The 18,809-nt window shown below is 42.1% G+C and overlaps 1 protein-coding gene across 10 annotated transcripts in view; it reads left to right on the plus strand.

Moving 5' to 3' along the window:
* Positions 1-18,809, plus strand: part of CFAP91 (cilia and flagella associated protein 91) — a 62,824-nt gene that overhangs the window by 27,286 nt on the left and 16,729 nt on the right. For all 10 annotated transcript variants that reach the window (XM_046659123.1, XM_046659121.1, XM_046659114.1 and 7 more), the window contains 8 exons: positions 1,382-1,559; positions 4,719-4,876; positions 8,144-8,326; positions 9,231-9,373; positions 11,412-11,528; positions 12,996-13,067; positions 14,280-14,426; positions 17,806-18,027. In XM_046659123.1, the coding sequence (XP_046515079.1) occupies positions 1,382-1,559; positions 4,719-4,876; positions 8,144-8,326; positions 9,231-9,373; positions 11,412-11,528; positions 12,996-13,067; positions 14,280-14,426; positions 17,806-18,027 (1,220 nt within the window). The remainder of the gene's footprint in view (positions 1-1,381; positions 1,560-4,718; positions 4,877-8,143; positions 8,327-9,230; positions 9,374-11,411; positions 11,529-12,995; positions 13,068-14,279; positions 14,427-17,805; positions 18,028-18,809) is intronic.

Here is an 18,809-nt window from a genome sequence, read left to right on the forward strand (position 1 = left end):
CATATGGTATTTCTATTTTTAATTTTTTGAGAACTCTCCATACTGTTTTCCATAGTGGCTGTAACAGTTTGTTAGAATAGCCATTCTAACAGGAGTAAGGTGATATCTCATTGCGTTTTGATTTGCGTTTCCCTAATGATTACTGATGTTGAACATCTTTTTACGTGTCTGTTGGTCATCTGTATATCTTCTTTCAGAAAATGTCTGCCCATTTTTTGATCGGGTTGTTTGTTTTTTTGTTGTTGAGTTGTATGAGTTCTTTATATATTTTGGGGATTAACCCCTTGTCAGATATATGACTTGCAAATATTTTCTCCCATTTGGTGGGTTGTTTTATTTTGAGAACCACAACTAATTTGTGTATGTTAATTTTTATATCCTGCAACTTACTGAATTCATTTATTAGTTCTAATGGGTTTTTGTTTTGTTTTTTTGAGGAAGATTAGCCCTGAGCTAACATCTGCTGCCAATCCTCCTCTTTTTGCTGAGGAAGACTGGCCCTGAGCTAACATCCATGCCCATCTTCCTCTACTTATATGTGGGACACCTGCCACAGCATGGCTTGACAAGCAGTGTGTAGGTCCACACCCAGGATCCGAACTGGTGAACCCCAGGCCACCGAAGCAGAATGTGCACACTTAACTGCTACACCAGAGGCAGCCCTTATAATGGTTTTTTGATAGAGTCTTTAGGGTTTTCTATATGTAAGATCATGTCATCTGCAAACTGAGACAGTTTTACTTCTTCCTTTCTGATTTGGATGCCTTTTATTTCTTTTCTTGCATGATTGCTCTGGCTAGGACTTCCAGGACTATGTTAAATAGGAGTGGCGAGAGTGAGCACTTTCGTTTTGTTCCTGGTATTAAAGGAAAAACTTTCAGCCTTTCACTGTTGAGTATGATGTTACTGTGAGCTTGTTTGTGTAGTTTATTTTTGTTTCATATTTGTTTTTATCAGAGAGGGAGTATAGTTTAGTGCATAAGACAAGCATCAGATCGCCACATTCAAATCCTGATTCCACCAGTTACCAGCAGTGACCTTTTGCAAGTTACTTTGATATTTCTTCATATTTCAAAATATAGGTTTGTCCAATACAAGGCATGTCAATGTGGATTATTCAGCAGTCCCATAATATTCTTCAAATACTTTCTAGCATTTTACATGCAACCTAAAATGTCTTCTGGCTGAATTACCAACAAGAGGCAGTGCAGTGCACAGATAACAAACTGTGAGGCACATCTGGGGATGTTTGCTAGTGTCATTTTATCCTGTTATAACCCTCGAATTCAAACAGAGAAGGAACTGAACGGGAGTAAATTAAATACCGGTAGGTACATGAGTTTGTCCGTGTGTTTCTAAAGCGTTTTGCTTCCCCCTCCAGGTCGCGGTCTCCCGGCAGGACAAGCCGAGGTGGAGATGATAGAACGTGCCCGGGAGAAGCGCGCTTGGGAGGCCACTCTGCCCCCTCTGAGTGACACCGCCCAGTTTGAGAAGAGGAGGAGGATGATGAACGTGATGGAGAGGAAGGAGTGGGCCTTCAGAGAGCAGGAGATTGAAAAGTAGGTTCTCGATCCCCCGGACAACTGCTTCTGCACTAATGAGAGTATCGCTAATACTTTTGACTGTGAAGCATTTTCCCAAAGGCATGGGTTTAAAAGCAACCCTCAACACGGAGAGATTCAGGAGCAATCGCTCTATAATTTTCTCTTCAATAATATAAAAATGTGTGAGGCCCTCTTTGTGAAGTTCAGCATGGAACCCAGATTTGAACAATTGCTCAAGGCATCTCTGGTTCTTCCCTTCCCTTTTCTCTTTGGTATCTAATCTTGACTGTCATAGAATTCCACTGATTTCTGCAAAATGTCTTTCAAACCATCCCTTTCTGTTCATTCCCAGTGCCACTGTCCCTAGGCCTTGGCCCTCTTCATGTCCCACAAACAGCCTCCTAGCTGATCCTGTCTCTTCATCCCCCTGGTACTGGATTCACCATCAGGACACCTTGGAGTCTAGCTACCGCTAATGGGACATTTTCTATTTAAAAGACAAATTGTGGACTTCTTCAATTAAGAGATGAGCTTACAGCACATAAAGAACAATATGCTGAGGTACTTCTGGTTGAGTTTTAAGTCATTTTAACTGCTGTATTTTCAGTAATGAGGTTGTCCCTGCAATGAATAGGAATGATGAGAACCAAAAAATCTACAACTCCCTAGCAAGAAAGGAACGAAGGGAGCTGGTTGGGGTTGTCCTTTGTTCCGGGCTGTGCTGAAGCACTTTATTGCTCATAGCAATGCTACCAAGGCCCCTGACAGTGTGCTTACACACAGGAAAGTTAGAGGCCAAGAGAGTCAGGGACCCAGCATGGTTCTGAATTCAGCGTATATTTGTATTTTTAGAACACCTTCTCATTAACCCTCAATCCAGACTGTGTGATGTTTTGGCAAAAGCTTGCAATTTAATAGAAAATAATGTTTGGGGCAAAGTAGGTGTCAGATATCTAATCTTGTCTGCAGAAATTTAAGTTTCTTGCTGTGATTTGTAGAGGTATATTCTTGTCAGAAGAACATTAAAGTGTTAAAAATGTATTTGACCAGAATGAAGATATCACCTGGGAAAATGAGTACTTTTGTTAAACTGAGGTTAATTTTAATAAACATATTTTGAGTCCCTCCTATCTGCCAGCTCTGTGCTGTGAGCTGGGGAAAGAGGGAGGCCTAGGAAAGCGCTGTGCCCTCACACACTCTTTATAGTCCTCTGGGGCAGGGAGTGGGGGCTGGGAAATGGGCAGGGAGGTGCGTGGGGATGGGGCAAAAGACCTCCAGACCAACACGTCTCAGGCAGGGTCTCTCAGGTGATGTGCTGGGGAGCTCAGGCGAGAGAACAGTTAGTTTGAGGTGGGTGGGGATTTGGAGGAACTTCTGAGAGGGAGTAGCCTTTGAGCTGGGAACTGTTGAAGGGTAAGAGCAATCAGGTGGAAGGTAATATCGGTGGTGATGATGGTGATGATGATGATATTCACAGAGCACGTAACACTTGTAGAATTCTGACTGTGTACCGGAGCCAAGTTCCAAGCCAGTAGTTCTCAAAGCGTGGTCCGCAGACCAGCAGCATCAGCATTACCTGGGAACTTGCTAGAAAGGCACATTCTTAGGCCCCATCCCAGACCTTCTGAACCCGGGTGGGGCACAGCAATCTGGGTCATAACAAGCCCTCCAGATTATCTAACGCATGCTCAAGTTTGAGAACTACTCTTCTAGCACGTCGTGTGCATTCACTCATTCAACACTCACAACAACCTTATGGGATGGGTGCTATTATCGTGTCCATTTTATGACTGAAGAAGTTGAGGGAAGTGATGAAGTTGAGAACTGAACCTAGGATTTCCAACTCGAGAGGGAAAGGTGACTTTGGTGTGTGGCTTATTTTTTAAAATGCCTGCCTCTCCACATTCACTTGTCACTCCTTCCCGCCCTCCCATGTGTATTCACTTTGAGAAGCTCCACCAGTATGACAGGCTGGCTCTCTCTCTGGTCCTTTTGAATAGTGCACTCCCTCTGCTGAGGCCGGACTTCTCCCTGTCAGTGTGCAAATCTCAGTCCTTGTGTGTCCTCAGGCCTGCCTTCCCCACCATCCCCTCCTTCCCCCATCAACTGGGAACAGTGCTGGACGTGAGTGCTTTCACGCTTCTTCCCCCACAGAAGTCTTGTCACTCCCCTGGTCTGGTATTCATCCCCTTGTATTGCAAATGTTGGTTTCTATGCCCCTCCCACCAGAACAGTGCTTCCAGAGAAGGCGGTTTACCTTTCTTCATTGTTTGTTCCCTCCCTGGCTTATGGCAAATACTTAATAAATATTTGACAAATGAGCGGCTGAATGAATTACTGTATGAATTTTTAAGCAGGAGTAAATTGTTCAGCTCTCTCTTTTAGGAAGGAAGATCTTGATAGCTATGTGGAACAAGACTGGGGGTAGGAGAGACTAGAGCAGCAGCTAGAGTCCAAGTTAGGAGAGGCATGACAGGAAAACGTGAGCTGGGGAGTGGATGCAAGAAGGTTTTTAAAGGAGGACTCATTAGACAAGGGAAGAAGTGTAAGAGAAGGGGTAGATTTCTGGGGGAACAAAACGAGTGGGTTTTTTTTAGGTTGTCAGGGGATAGCTGGAGATTCAAGTAGACAGAAATTCTGGCTCAGAAATATCTGGGCTGGAAGTACAGCTTTTGAAGTCATCTGTGCATAGTTGTATATGCATGAGCAAGACAGTGCTGGGAGAGCCAGGGGAGGGTCAGGGGAAAGGCAGCGATCAAGCACCTACCTGTGCCAGACGCTGGCATTTTCACATTCGCGACGTAGGATAGCATAACACACCCTCATTTTCTCTTCACTCTTCCTCTTACTTAACCCTCCAGCAGTACCAGTCGCCCTGGAATTGTTGTTCATTTAGACTTATCTGCCTAGAGAGCCCCGTTTTTTACCTCCCTACCTGGCACCCTCTTCCTTGTCCTTCAGAACCATACCCAGACTTTTTCCTATAGAGGCCCTATAGTTGCCTCTTCCAAACCCCCATTCATTTGTCACCCTTTGCCACAGTGGTCTTTTGAAAATAAATGAATATGATACCAGCCCAAAGATCCTGTTTATGGCAGGTGTTGCCTTTCTCCCTAGCGGAACACCCTGTTTGAGATACCATATACTTCTTGATGTTTTGTGATGTATTTGAAGATTGCAGGAGATTCGCCTAGAAGTTCTAAAACAGCTGTTGAAAAAGCGTGACGAGAATCAAAATGAAGTGAACACGAAGCACTTGAACGCCCAGTGGTCTAAACTGCAGGAAGCAAAGGAGGCAAAGCTGGCACAAATTCAGCGTGCACACGTGTCAGGTAGCGGCGTGGCGTGCACAGTGGAGAGTGTGGAAGAGTTGGCTTTGCTTTGGATCTTTGACCAAACCTGATTTAACTATGCTATAATCCTTTTTGGGCCCTGGTGTTATTAAACCGGTAAGGGATGGGGGATGAGTTGTGTTTCGAAAGTAGAAGAGTGGAGGGAAATTTCTCACCAAGAAGATCAAGTAATGATGTTCTAACAGGTAGTTGAGTTGTGGACATTTTGGGGCATGTGTGTGTAGGGGTCGGCTCCTCATATTCATGGGCTGGAACCCTGGATAATCCTGTTTCTCAGCCTTTTTTTCCTTATTGTCTCCTAACAGAGACATTGATATCTTTTTTCTACTTGCCCCCTGCCCATGAAATTTTAATACCATCAATATGCTGTATATCTGCTTATGTACTATGTCTGTACTTTATACATAAGAGGAGCCAGTAGAGGATTAAGAATGACTAAATAAAAATTTTAAATAAAAATTTAAATTAAAAAATGTTTAACTTAGTAGTATTTAACTTAACTTTATAGCTATATTTGCTGAGTAAATTTTAATATACGGTAGTCCCCACTTATCCACGGGGAATATGTTCCAGGACCCCCAGTGGACGCCTGAAACCACGGATGGTACTCAGCCCTATATATGCTATGTTTTTTCCTGTACGGACATACCTATGATAAAATTTAACTTACGAATTAGGCACAGAAAGAGATCAATAATAACTAATAATACAACAGAATGATTATAACAATATACTGTAATAAAAGTTACTGTAGATCTTAGCAACCTCAATATATGATTCTTTTCCTTTCCTTATTAAGTCAAACTTTCACCTTTTCGCTTAAAGGAAGCACTTTATGGCTTCTCTTTGGCATATCCAAATTGCCAGCGTTACTACTCTTGCACTTTTGGGCCATTATTAAATAAAATAAGGGTGACTTGAACACAAGCCCCGTGATACCACGACCATCGATTTGATAACCCAGAGGGCCACTAAGTGACTAATGGACAAATAGCAGATACACCGTGGATGTGCTGGACACAGGGATGATTCATGTCCCAGATGAGAAGGAGCAGGACAGTGCAAGATTTCATCATGCTACTTAGAACAGCACACAATTTAAAAAGTTATGAATAGTTTATTCCTGGAATTTTCCATTTAATATTTTCAGACCACAGTTGACTGCAAGTAATCGAAACCATGGAAAATGAAATCACAGATAAGGGGGAACTACTGTAATTTATTTGCTTATAAAAATTATAATGTATCAATTGTATGTGCAAATTAGTGATTTATATACATAATAGGAATGTAATCACATTTAAAAAAAGCATTCAAAATTGTTATTTTTCTAACAAAAGTAAAATAATTATAAAAATTAAATTAATTCCAGGGCTGGTCCAGTGGTGTAGTGGTGAAGTTTGCATGCTCCACTTTGGTGACCTGGGGTTCACAGGTTCAGAACCTGGGTGCTGACCTACACACTGCTCATTAAGCCACACTGTGGTGGCATCCCACATACAAAATAGAGGAAGACTGGCCCAGATGTTAGCTCAGGGCCAGTCTTCCTCAAGCAAAAACAGGAAGATTGGCAACAGATGTTAGCTCAGGGCCAATCTTCCTTACCAATAATAATAATAATAATAATAATTCCTTAAAAATTATTTTTAGTGAACTTAACTTTTAACTTTTTCTTGATGTGAGAAAATAACTTTTAACTTAACTAGCTGCTAGGTATGCATTTAGATATTGTCAACATTTTTTTCTTTTCAGTACTTGACATAACTAATGATGGGTTGACTTTTTGTTTTTTACTCCTCCCTCTCTTCTGCCCTCTGGTTTCCCATCCAAGTACTAGCCAGGCCCGACCCTGCTTAGCTTCCAAGATCAGACAAGATCAGGCATGTTCAGGGTGGTATGGCCATAGACTCCCACCCTCTGGGATCACCTCCCAAATAAACTACCCGCAGGCACACCTTTGTCTCAGGCTCTCCCTTTGGGGGAACTGAGGCTAAGACACAACTCAAATATCACTACCTCAGAGAGGCCCTCCAGGACCCCTCAGATAAGTCAGGGCCCTGTTACCTGTTCTCACTGTTATATGCGCCTGAACTTTTTGTGTGCATGAGAAAATAACTTCTAAGTTAACTAGCTACTAGGTATGCATTTAGACATTGTCTACATTTTTCCTTTTCAGTATTTGACATAACTAATGATGGGCTGACTATCTTTTGTAGATAAATAATAAAAATGCAAACTGTTTTTGTTTACTTCTAAAACCCCAAGTCACACACAAAAGTGCTGAGGATCAAACATAAACAACATCCATCAGGCAGCAGGGGCACATGCAGGGGCACGTGCACCCCTAGCAGTGTGACTTCACGATCGCGATGTGGTCTTACAGCCATTGGGTGGCATAGTGCAGAGCCTTCCGAAGGGGATGGGCTGTGACAGGAACGGAGGAGGAGCAGGAGGAGGCAGGAGCATGCCTCCTTGATGAGCAGACTCCTGACGGGCACCCCTGAGCTCTTTCCCTCAGACTGCCAGACAGTTCTGAAGGCTGCAAGCTGGGATCCATTCTGCTTTATTTCAGTGTTAGCCAAGATGGACAGAGATGATCGAAGAACCTCTTGCCTTCTCTTTCTCTTTTTTTTCTTTTTTAAGAGATCATTCATTTCTTCTTTATATACGTGTTTTTTCCTATAACTTATTGTTTTAAATTGAGTAACATTGGTTTATAACATTATATATGTTTCAGGTGTACATCATTATATTTTGACTTCTGCATAGACTACATCATGTTCACCACCAAAAGTCTAGTTGCCATCTGTCACCATACACATGTGCCCCTTTACCTCTTTCTTCCCTCCCTTTTAATTATTCTCCCGGAGAGAATAACTCTCCTAGTCTCCACTGAACATATATTTTTCAGTTACTTTGAGTTTCTTTCATTCATTTAACAAACTTTTATCGAATACCTCTTCTTGGCCCAGAACTTGGAATGCAGTTATAAAAGATTTTTGATGAGTACTAGTTAAGGACACTAGCTGATTCAGCTTGTCACTCCCACCTGTCTCATCATAATCTGGGCTGTGCAGATGCCCTCTGATTTTAGTGTCACATTCTGGCTACAGTGAGTGGTCATCATGAAACTCATTCAGTTCAGTAACTTCCCTGTGAATAAAACTAGAACTGGTTTACTATTCTGCATTTGGATCATTCAGAACAATATTTTGGAGATAGTCATGGAGGTATGTTTTGTTTTAGCCATCAGAAAACTTATGGGAAAGGGAAAGAATATAGAAGGAAAGTTGGAGAGAAGAAATATCATCAAGGATTATTCTGATTATGCATCACAGGTCTATGGACCTCTGTCACGCCTTGGTCGTTTCCCAGACAACAACTCAGAGGACTTTGTAGTAAAAAACCTCTATCTCAACACCTATGAAGGTAAGTAATTTAAATAACTGCAAATCTAGTATAAGAGGGTTATCTTAGAAATGTAAATTAAATATATAAAATATAGCAATTTAATTTAGATTAAAAGCTAAACAACAAATAAAAATGAGTAAGAAATAGCAATAAATACATTTAATATTATTAGTCAGTTCGTACAAACCAACAAAAACTATGAACACCCAAATAAATGGATACACTATACAAAAATTCATCAAGGAGTAAACTCAATTAGCTCCTAAACATTTAAACATGTTTAATATCACTAATAATCAAAGTTATGCAAAAACGAAATAGAAAAAGCTTTTATACCAACATTATGAAGCAAACAAGAAATATATAATGAAGTCAGCCCTTTAAGAAGAAATGTCAGAAGACTAGTGGGCAACAGGATGGATAAGCAGTGGATGAGTTTATGGGCGGGGCTATACCTGTTATAAAGTCTGAGAGGCTTATTTAAATTATTTAAATTTCAGTTGACAAGTTGAAACATCACATGGCCAAGATCATGAGTCGATGGTCACACTGTTGAACGTGTGGACCATCTCCAGAGCAAGATATGCTATGTCGGTGTACATTCACTTTGGAATGGTGGTGCCATGTATCATATGATCGTTAATTTTCTATTGGTTATTATTGTGGAATTTATTACCTTTTTGTAGGGCAGCGTTTTCATTTTAGAATGCATTTCTCATTTTATAGTCTAAGTCACTGAGAACATGAGTTAATTATACAGAAATCTGCCTTACATTTTGGGGACAATTCAATTATATGAGATACACCTTATCAATAATTCCAAATGAAACCACTTGGCAAACAGCTACTAAAATCAACAATATGCTTTCAAAATGCTAAATTTAAGCGCCAGATGCTAAAAACATGTACTTCCTTCCCATAGGATTAGTCGAACTTGAGTCATGTCTCCCGGATTTTGTGACTCAACCCCGCATCAGACCTCCAAAACCCAAAGTCACTACCACCAAAGCTGGCTTTCTAAAGAGGGCAGCAAGGATGGACCATGAGCTGGCAGAAGTTCATCAGGTATAATCCTTATCTGGACGACAAGATGCTTCTAGTGAGAACTTTGCAGAGAAAAGCTCCACCTCAGAAATTGCACGGTGTCTTGAGCAGCAGTGTCCAGCAGTTCTCACCACATAACTCCTTGCCTGTGCTGTGCGGAACCAATGTGGTTTTTTGTCTCATTTCAAACTGTAGGAAAACCTTTTGTAGGTTATTCTGCCCATTTGCAGAAGTCATGTTACTTTCTAAAACTGTTTCTGACTTTGGGTCTACATACTAAAATCTGACACTACATTGAGGAGTAGCACATTTCTAGTGTTAGGAATTACTATTGCTTTTAATAGTGTAATAGGCCTCATTTTCTCCCTTTTAGATTTGTTAACAGAGCATCAGGAAGAAAGAGAGTCATGTTCAACCACTTTCTCATTTAGTTTAAAACTCAACTAAATGAGACAGTTACATGGTCATCCCCACAAACCAACTACACAGCAACCCCCAGCTGGTTTTCTCTGTTGTGAATTGGACTATAGGTGTAGACTTGGATACTTTAGAATTCATGATTGTTGATAGTGGTGTTCAATCTTTAGCGTGCATCAGAATCACACGGACGGCTTGTTAAAATGCCTGTTGCTGGGCCCCATTCCCACTTCCTGATTCAGTAGGTCTGGGGTGGGACTGGAGTATTTGTATTTTTTACGTTTCCAGGTGATGCTGATGCCACAGGAGCCACACTTTGAGACTCACTGGTTTATGACATACTCTCATCACTGGTCCATGCATGTTTGTTCAGTTGGTTTTAGTATTAGAATAAGAATCCATGAGAGTCCATACTCAAGATAAAAATTAGGACTTTGACAATAATTATGTATATCTATGTGGTTCTTTCCCGCCTCATCCCTTTGTCTCCATCTACCCATTCTGAAGTCTATGTTCATCATTCTGTCACTGTCTGTAAGATTTTTTTTTATACACTCTTTATTAGGTTATGGAAATTCCCTTCTATTTCTGATTTACTGAAGCTTTTAATCATATATTTATGTTGAATTTTATCAAATGTTTTGTTGTATCTATTGAGGTAATTATATATTTTTTCTTTTTAAAATTATTATTGTGGTAAGGAACATTTATAATTTTTCACAGGTATCCTTACATACCTGGCATGAACCTAATGTGGTCAAGGTGTATTATTTTTAATACAGTCATGCATCACTTAACAACAGGGATACGTTCTGAGAAATGCGTTGTGAGGCCATTTTGTCATTGTGCAAACATCAGCGAGTGTACTTAACGCAAACCCAGATGGTATAGCCTACTACACACCTAGGCTATGTGGTACTAACCTTATGGGACCACTGTCGTCTATGTGGTCCGTAGTTGACCAAAACATCATTATGTGGTGCATGATTGTACATTGTTGGATTTGGTTTGCTAATATGTTGTTCAGAATTTTTAGCTCATGTGGAAGAATAAGAGTTTGGGGTTTGCTTGCAGACACACGTGACAGAACCTTTTGAAAACTTTTCATTTTAAAATCCTCAAAATCTTTTGATTAAAATGGATACGCCTGGAACGTGTGCTGTGCATATTCAGTGGTTAACTTCTCCTTAGGAACATCACAGCATCCCTTGAGAGATACGAGCACCCTGGTTTGGCCTTTCTCAAACTGTCCTAGCATAGCCATAAAGAAGATTTTTCTTTCATTTTTTTTCTTAAAGATTGGCACCTGAGCTAACAACTGTTGCCAATCTTTTTGTTTGTTTTCTGCTTTTTCTTCCCAAATCTCCCCAGTACATAGTTGTATATTTTAGTTGTGGGTCCTTCTAGTTGTGGCACTTGGGACACCGCCTCAGCGTGGCCTGACGAGTGGTACCCCATCCGTGCCCAGGATCCGAACCTGTGAAACCCTAGGCCTCGGAAGTGGAGCGCTCGAACTTAACCACTCAGCCACGGGGCCGGCCCTGAGAAAATTATTTCTGATTGATAGTCAGGTCTGTGGCCTAAATCTGGTAGTGGAAGAAAATACAAAGGTATGGAATGACACTAGTTGGTGTTATTGCAGGTACTGTTGGAGAAGAAGAATAAGGTTCTTGAACCAAAGAAACCTCCGCGCTTTCTTCAAAGAAAGCTAATTCCCCAACCTCGGCTCCCAACTCCAACCTTGGAAATGGGCTCCAATGTAAGTTTGAAACTTTTCCATTTGAAATGCTAAATTCGGTATTGCTGTCTGTTTATTCTTAGGATAGTTTGGGTTAAAGACAAACCTAATTTAACAGTGTTAATTTCCCTAGATCTGACTTATGTTGCCTTTATTTTTATGTTTCAAACATCACACCACACACACACACACACACAAACAAGCAAAAGAAATGAAATCAGATCAAATCTAAACCCAGTCCTTTTCAAGGATACAAAATATTCTCAAGAGAAATAGGTGTCAGAAGGTAATTCTCATGTATGTTAAATAAAAAAAGAAGATCAAATGATGATCAGTTATCATAACTCTTCCCACATGGGGAAGTGGCTGATAACAGCTGGAGTCGGAGAGGAGCAGAAGGCCAGAGGTGTGAGGCTGGCTTCTGAGGTTAGACTGGCTGAGAGTTCACCCTGACCAGGGCGTACCTCACCTTCATAGATCCCCAAACTCAGCCTGGGCAAGGTACCAGAGCTGGTTAGGATTTAGACTGACTAGGACTAAACAAACCAACAGGAAACTGCTAGAGATGCCACAATGCAAATTTACTGACTTTTAGAGAGAAATAGAACTGCCTGGTGGATCAGAATGTTCCTCTTGGCAGGCCAGCCCGTATCTCCCAGGACAGGGCCATTCTCAGAAGAAGCCAAATTGTATTCAGAAAGTTGTTCTGCTCTGTCAGAGGGAGGGGAGTTGACAGGAGATCTCACTCACGCCTCTGATGGGTCAGCTCTGTGGAGGGACTGGAATGCTCCCACTGACTGGCCTGGAGGTGCTTCTGGACAACATCCCCTTTTCTAGGCTTCGCGCTGACCGGTGCCTGGGGTTAACATGGTGACTTTCACATGTGTGCATGCCGTTGATTCGACTGTTGCTTTCTTTTGCATTCAGAGGCATCTTAATTAGATTTGCAGGCTCTGCTCTTTCTGCTTTTGAAACATAATTATTTACAGTAATTTTTGCAGATGGCTAATCTTGTCCATTATATTCTGATTTTCCCAGCTTGAATAAATTCTTATGAGAAGCACCTCACTCTAGACTGTGACACAGACTAGCTGTGTTCTTTGTCTACTCATGATCAAACATGAAAAAACTATTGCAAAAGGGATGTTATAAGCAATACTTGCGCTTCAAGGAGAATTTGCTGGAAAGGAGTATAGAAAAACGAAAATGGCTTATTTTTCAGGGATAGCATGACTGGGTTAATTTTTTGCTCTTGATATGATTTGTTAATATCTTATTTCTGATGAAAAATAATAATGAATTTTAACAATGCAGTAAGTGACACTGAAAATACTTTATGTTCATTGAGAGTAGGGACCATGTTTGATTTCTCTTTAAATCCTCCGGCATCTAGCACAGTCTCTTTTTCTTGATATAAGTCTTCAAAAAGATATTTGATGCTGACTGCCGCTCTTCTCAAGCTGGTTGGTTCTCCCTTTGTTCTTTTAGGAAGAAGAGGATATAGAAATGGCTGTGATCTACCTGCAAAAGTTACTCCGAGGCAGAGTCGTTCAGAACATGGTATGGACGGTCCAGCCGCTGGCCCCGTGCTGCTTCTCTGAGGATAGATTTAGAGGATGCATATGTGCTGGTTCCTTGGGGTGAATTCCCTCTTGCACCTTGCTGTCCTGTGGAACTATGCTCTTGAATCACTTACCCATTCCCTTCTGTGGCCATAGTTTGTCCAGGTGGGTGGCATAGTGTCAAGGGGAGAAGGGACCTGCCAGCTGTTTGCCACAGTTGTAACCAAGGCAGTGCGAAACTAAAGTCGTCCTTGGAATTGCTAAATCCACCAGTTTTCTTACCTGAATATCGACTGTTCAAGCCTCACAAACCAAGCAGATTCCCTGATTTTCCACAAAGTCATAGTAAAATTATTTGAGTTTACATATAGCTAGCAACGCCTGCATAATAAATGAAATATCTAAATAATAATAACTACAGTTTTGAACCCCTACTATATTTTCGCATTATACATTCTTTGCTTTTCATATATAATCTCATTTTTTTTCTATCAATTACTCCATTTTATAAGCAAGTAATGTGAGTCTGAAAGAGATTATGTAAACTGCCAGCAAATTCAACTCTGGTCTCCTGACTGTAAAGCCTTCACTGGATTATCTGTGCTGCTAGAGCAAGCACACTTACTTACTTCAATTTGAAAATGGACTGATATAAAGTCCCAGCTAAAAAGCTTTTTCTCCCCAGACAGCTCTAACTCTTAAGAGGCTCAGTGATGATGAGGATGTCTGGGAAGCTGGGGGAGCATCTTGTGCTCAGCATTATTCTTTACTCTCCTTCCAGTTTTTTCCTAGGAGAAATACCACCATTAAGTTCAGACAGCGGGTTATGTGTTTCAAACCAGGGGCAGATCTCTTGGAGAAGAAAATACGGCCATGAAAAATCCCAACCCCAGGCTTCTTGGGGAAGGAGCACAGGAAACGAGGGGAAGGTTCTAGTTTCTTAATATGACCTTATAGTTGTCACCTTGTCTTTGAGAGCCATTTTAAGAAATTGAGTAAACAACTGTCTGATCACTAAGCTCCTTCTCTGCCTGAGCAGCTGAAGGAGAAAACAGGGCTGGATTCCAGCTCTGTGGAACATACCTGCTCTGTGTCCCAAAAGGCAGAACAGAACCCACTGTTCACAAGTGCCTCATAGATCACTGCGTGCACATCCTAGTGCCTGGCACAAGGGATACTAATTTGCAAGTCTCTCTTTGATTTGATACAGATGTTTGAAGGGAAAGAAAAGCGACTGGAGTTGATCCAGGAGCTGCGCACGAGCCATGCACTACAGGAAGATGACAGGCTGGTGAAGAAAGCCGAGAAGCAAGTCACCCTGGCCTTGCAACGCCAGAGGAACTTGCATGAGCACAAGGTTCTTCCGTTTTCTTTCTTGTTACTTTCTTCTTACATTTTCGCCCTTGAGTTTTATTATTGCACACGCAACGTTATAATAACAGTAAGTATGATGATGCAAAGGAAGCATCCCGGAAATCCCACCACTCTGTCACCATCAGCATTTTTAAACAATGCCTCTGCAGCCCATAATTTGAATGGGGTGTGTCCTCACTGATTTGAATATGGTCTTTCTTTCTTTGCAATAAAAAAAAAAAAAAGGAAAAGAAAAGAAAGCCCACTTTTCTTTTTTTAAAGATTTTATTTTTCCTTTTTCTCCCCAAAGCCCCCCGGTACATAGTTGTATATTTTTAGTTGTGGGTCCTTCTGGTTGTGGCATGTGGGATGCTGCCTCAGCATGGTTTGATGAGCGGTGCCATGTCTGCACCCAGGATCCAAACTGGCAAAACCCTGGGCTGCCGAAGTGGAGCGTGCAAACTTAACCACTCAGCCACTGGGCTGGCCCCGAAACCCCACATTTTAAAAGGATTTTCCTTCCAATTTTTCTTAAATATTTATTGACTCAACTATATTTCAGGGGGAGCTAAACAGAATGAATAAGTAATAAAAGCAATAATAAAAAAGTGAAAAATGAGATTTATTTTAAAATAGCACTTATTTGTAAGTTTTGGAGCTGCACACAGCATGCTGGGTTAAACTGCGTATTCAATATGTTAATATCTCATGATCTTCTGGGACTGTCATCATGGCCTCTAAGCTCTGTGTCATCTGACAATGGCTAGTATTTGCAGCTCTGACCCAACAACTGTAAATATTTTTCCTTTTCTGGCATTTGTCTATATTTACACAGTTTTTAATGTTATCGACTTCACTGTAAATACACTTTTACTATCTCTCCCAATTGTCTGTAAATCAATGTGAAAAAGAATTGGTTTGCACAGAGTGTAGTCTTAGGAGAAAGTAAACTTACGGCAGAGTTAACGTGACCCATCTTTGGTAACACACGTAACTCCCGTGCTGTGTGGGATTGGGCACAAATGGTAAGCAGCTTGGAAACGCGCACAACGTTATTCCTCTTACATGACAGCGGGACTCTGAATGGTCCCCGAGTGTTGGCGAGTTGGTGTGGGGGAGCGGGGGTGAAGGTTACAGGCCATGCGACCCAACAGAGAGACCAGAGAAAGCAGAGAGCGTGGACACTGGGGTCTCTGAACCTGGAGGTCTGAGAGCTGTGGAGACGATGGAGCTGGGGCTGCGCTTCTGTTCAATAGGGGGCAGAATGCCCTGGAAGCACCAGGTCTCAGGACCTGGATGGAAAAATGCCTTCCTGGGGCCTTTAAGGTTTCTTTCTTTCTTTTTTTCTTTTGGTGTGGAAGATTGTCCCTGCGCTAACATCTGTGCCAGTCTTCCTCTATTTTGTATGTGGGACACTGCCACAGATGAGCCGTGTGGAGGTCCGCGTTCAGAATCCGAACCCAGGCCGCAGAAGTGGAGCGCATCAACTCAACCATTGTGCCATGGGGTCGGGCCCTCCTTTAAGGTTCCTGATTACAGACTTTACCAGATGCAGCCGAGCCAGTCCAGGCTTTTCAACTCCTCTGTCCCGTTTAGTGGATACATGCTTGACTGCTATGTTGGCTAAGAGCTAAGGGAGGAGCTAATGAGAAGAGCAGTCACTTGGCCAGGGACTGACCCTGCTCCCCTGCAGCTGTACCTGGATCCGCCAGTGACATGCAGGGGTCTGAGGGAATAGGCACCTCACATACCCCTACAGCAATGCTGAGCCTCTCCTTTTCTCCTCTTATATTTTTGTGGAAAACAGCCCGGAAAATGCACGGTTCCCAATTATGTAATGCATGACGTGATATGATCACAGCAAACTCACCTTCTTAAATGTTTTTACTTAATTTTCAAATTAGATTGTACTACCTGAGTATACCCAAATTTCTTGCCGAGAGAGAAGGCTAGACCTGAATAGGGAGCCATCTTGGGACTTTAAAGGTTGCATCTGCCTCTGAGCAAGGGAGCTTGTGATCCCAGGAGATAGGGGAGAAAGTGTTTGTGATCTCTGGGCTGAATGACACTGTTTTTTTGTTTTTGTTTTTTTTTTAAAGATTTTATTTTTTTCCTTTTTCTCCCCAAAGCCCCCCAGTACATAGTTGTATATTCCTCGTTGTGGGTCCTTCTAGTTGTGGCATGTGGGACACTGCCTCAGCGTGGTTTGATGAGCAGTGCCATGTCCGCGCCCAGGATTCGAACCAACGAAACACTGGGCCGCCTGCAGCGGAGCGCGCGAACTTAACCACTCGGCCACAGGGCCAGCCCCCTGAATGACACTGTTTATAAATGTAAGGAGCATCTTAGTCTCGCCCTTTCTTTCCACCTCTCCCTATTATAGATGTAAAGCTGAACTTTGTGGTTAGAAAGTATGTGTGCGCAGGGAGGTGAGTAAGGATGAAGATGAGGGTGTTGGGGTCAACAACCACACTTGAATGGCCGTCTCACCCAGTAGCCACACCACCTTTGAGACCTGTAGGGGCTTCCTGCCTTCAGATACAAAGCAGAGTGGAACTGAGCACAGAGGGAGAGCTGTCAGTGCGACAGCAGCCTGTGACTGGGCGAGGAGCTCTTTTCCCTTATCCCCGAGGATAGAAGAGGGAACAGGATGAAGCTGCAAAGGATGCAGTCTTCTTCAACACTTACTCTCCACGTGTCAAAGCAGGACAGAGGGATCCATCAATCGATACTGTGGCTCATTCCTGGCCGGGAACTCTGGGCTCCTATTTTACCTCAATAATTACACAGATAGGTAGGCTTTTTCCTGCTGTGTTTCAAAGATAGCTCTTAATGACTTTGAATTTATTTAAAAGAATAAAAAGTTACCACAGTTATCTACTTTCATGTTATTCAACATCTTAAAATTCCTCAGACTTGTGTTAAAGGACCAAGCATTAACAAATTAAAAGGTATCATGAGTGAATTTCTAGGAGAGTCTATTTTATTGAACTCCAATATTATCTTTTAATAAAAACCTTGACATTTCCCTTCATGTCTGGGAAGACACAAGCATTTTACCTTCTGGATAAAATGTTCTTTAGAAACATTCTGTGTGGATGCTAACAGCAGTGTTTTGCTAAATCGTCTTCATAACTGAAGGACTGTAATCCATCAGTGACTGATGAAGCCATCTACTTTCTCATGTCTGCGTTTGCATCATAAGTTTTCCTATTAAGAACCCTTGGGATCGGGCCAGTCTAGGGATAATATTCCTATTGAAAACTAGGTACATTCTGAAAGTAAAGTGGCTGTCAAGAGTTCTGGGTAACCCAGCATCCCTCATTATAAATCACCATTCTTAGTGGGATTAGTATCCTTACAATCTTATTATTATTTTCCAGGTGTCACTGGTGGAAAACCATTTGGCTGGACTGGAAGGAAGGGTGCTGGCAGACATGTTTGACTTCCTGTCCAAAGAGCTGGTGAGACTACAGGAAGAGAGGAGGATCCATGCCTTCGCCATGCTGGCCGAGCGACAGCGGAGGATGCGGGAAGCCGAAGAAAGTGGTCGGCGCCAGGTGGAGCAAAGGCGCCTGCGGGAGGAGGACCAGATATTTAAGGAGGCAAGTGCGGGCGGCTGGATGGCTGGAAGCTGTTTGTAAGGAGCCAAGTCAAACCAAAGGAAACTCATGATATAAAACGGCAGTTGTTTTGCTTTTCGTTGTATTCAACAGATATGTGTTGGCTTCCGGCTATATGCCAGGCACTGGGCAAAGGCATTGTGTGATACTTTGGAGGGAAAAACCAGACATGGTCCCTTCTCTCCTGGAACTTAAATACTATATAACATGCAAGTAAGAGTAGAATTAGAAAATGTAATAAGTTTCTTGAAGGAGACAAATGGGGTACAGTGACACATTTAAACGGGTTACTTTGCTTGCTGTGAGGAGAACAGGTTGGAGGGAGCACAGGCTGGACATGAGGAGACCGGGAAGGAAGCTGTTGCAGTAGTTTAGGCCAGAGTGAGGAAAAGGGAGAAGTGAGTATGACATCCAGTTTCTGGCTTGAGCAACTGGGAAGATGATGGTACTATTTCCTGAGGTGGGAAAGCTGAGAGTGGCATAGGTTTCTGGGCAGGGGCGGAATCAGGAATTTGTTTTATATTAAGTTTGAGGGATCTTAGTGGAGGTATCATTTCAGCAGATGGATATACAAGGTGGAATTTAGAATAGAGGTTTTGGCTAGAGAGATAAACCTGAGAACGTACTAGGTTGTTAAATTAGAATTCTGACCAAGACACAATGGATGTGAAATTCCCAAGTGACCAAGATGCAAACTGAGAGGGAAGTCAAGGAGCCAGTGATATCTCCACACACTCTCGTCCTCATCGAGAATTGAAAAGCTC

This window comes from Equus quagga, chromosome 4 (assembly GCF_021613505.1).
Source record: "Equus quagga isolate Etosha38 chromosome 4, UCLA_HA_Equagga_1.0, whole genome shotgun sequence".
Taxonomy (NCBI): Eukaryota; Metazoa; Chordata; class Mammalia; order Perissodactyla; family Equidae; genus Equus; species Equus quagga.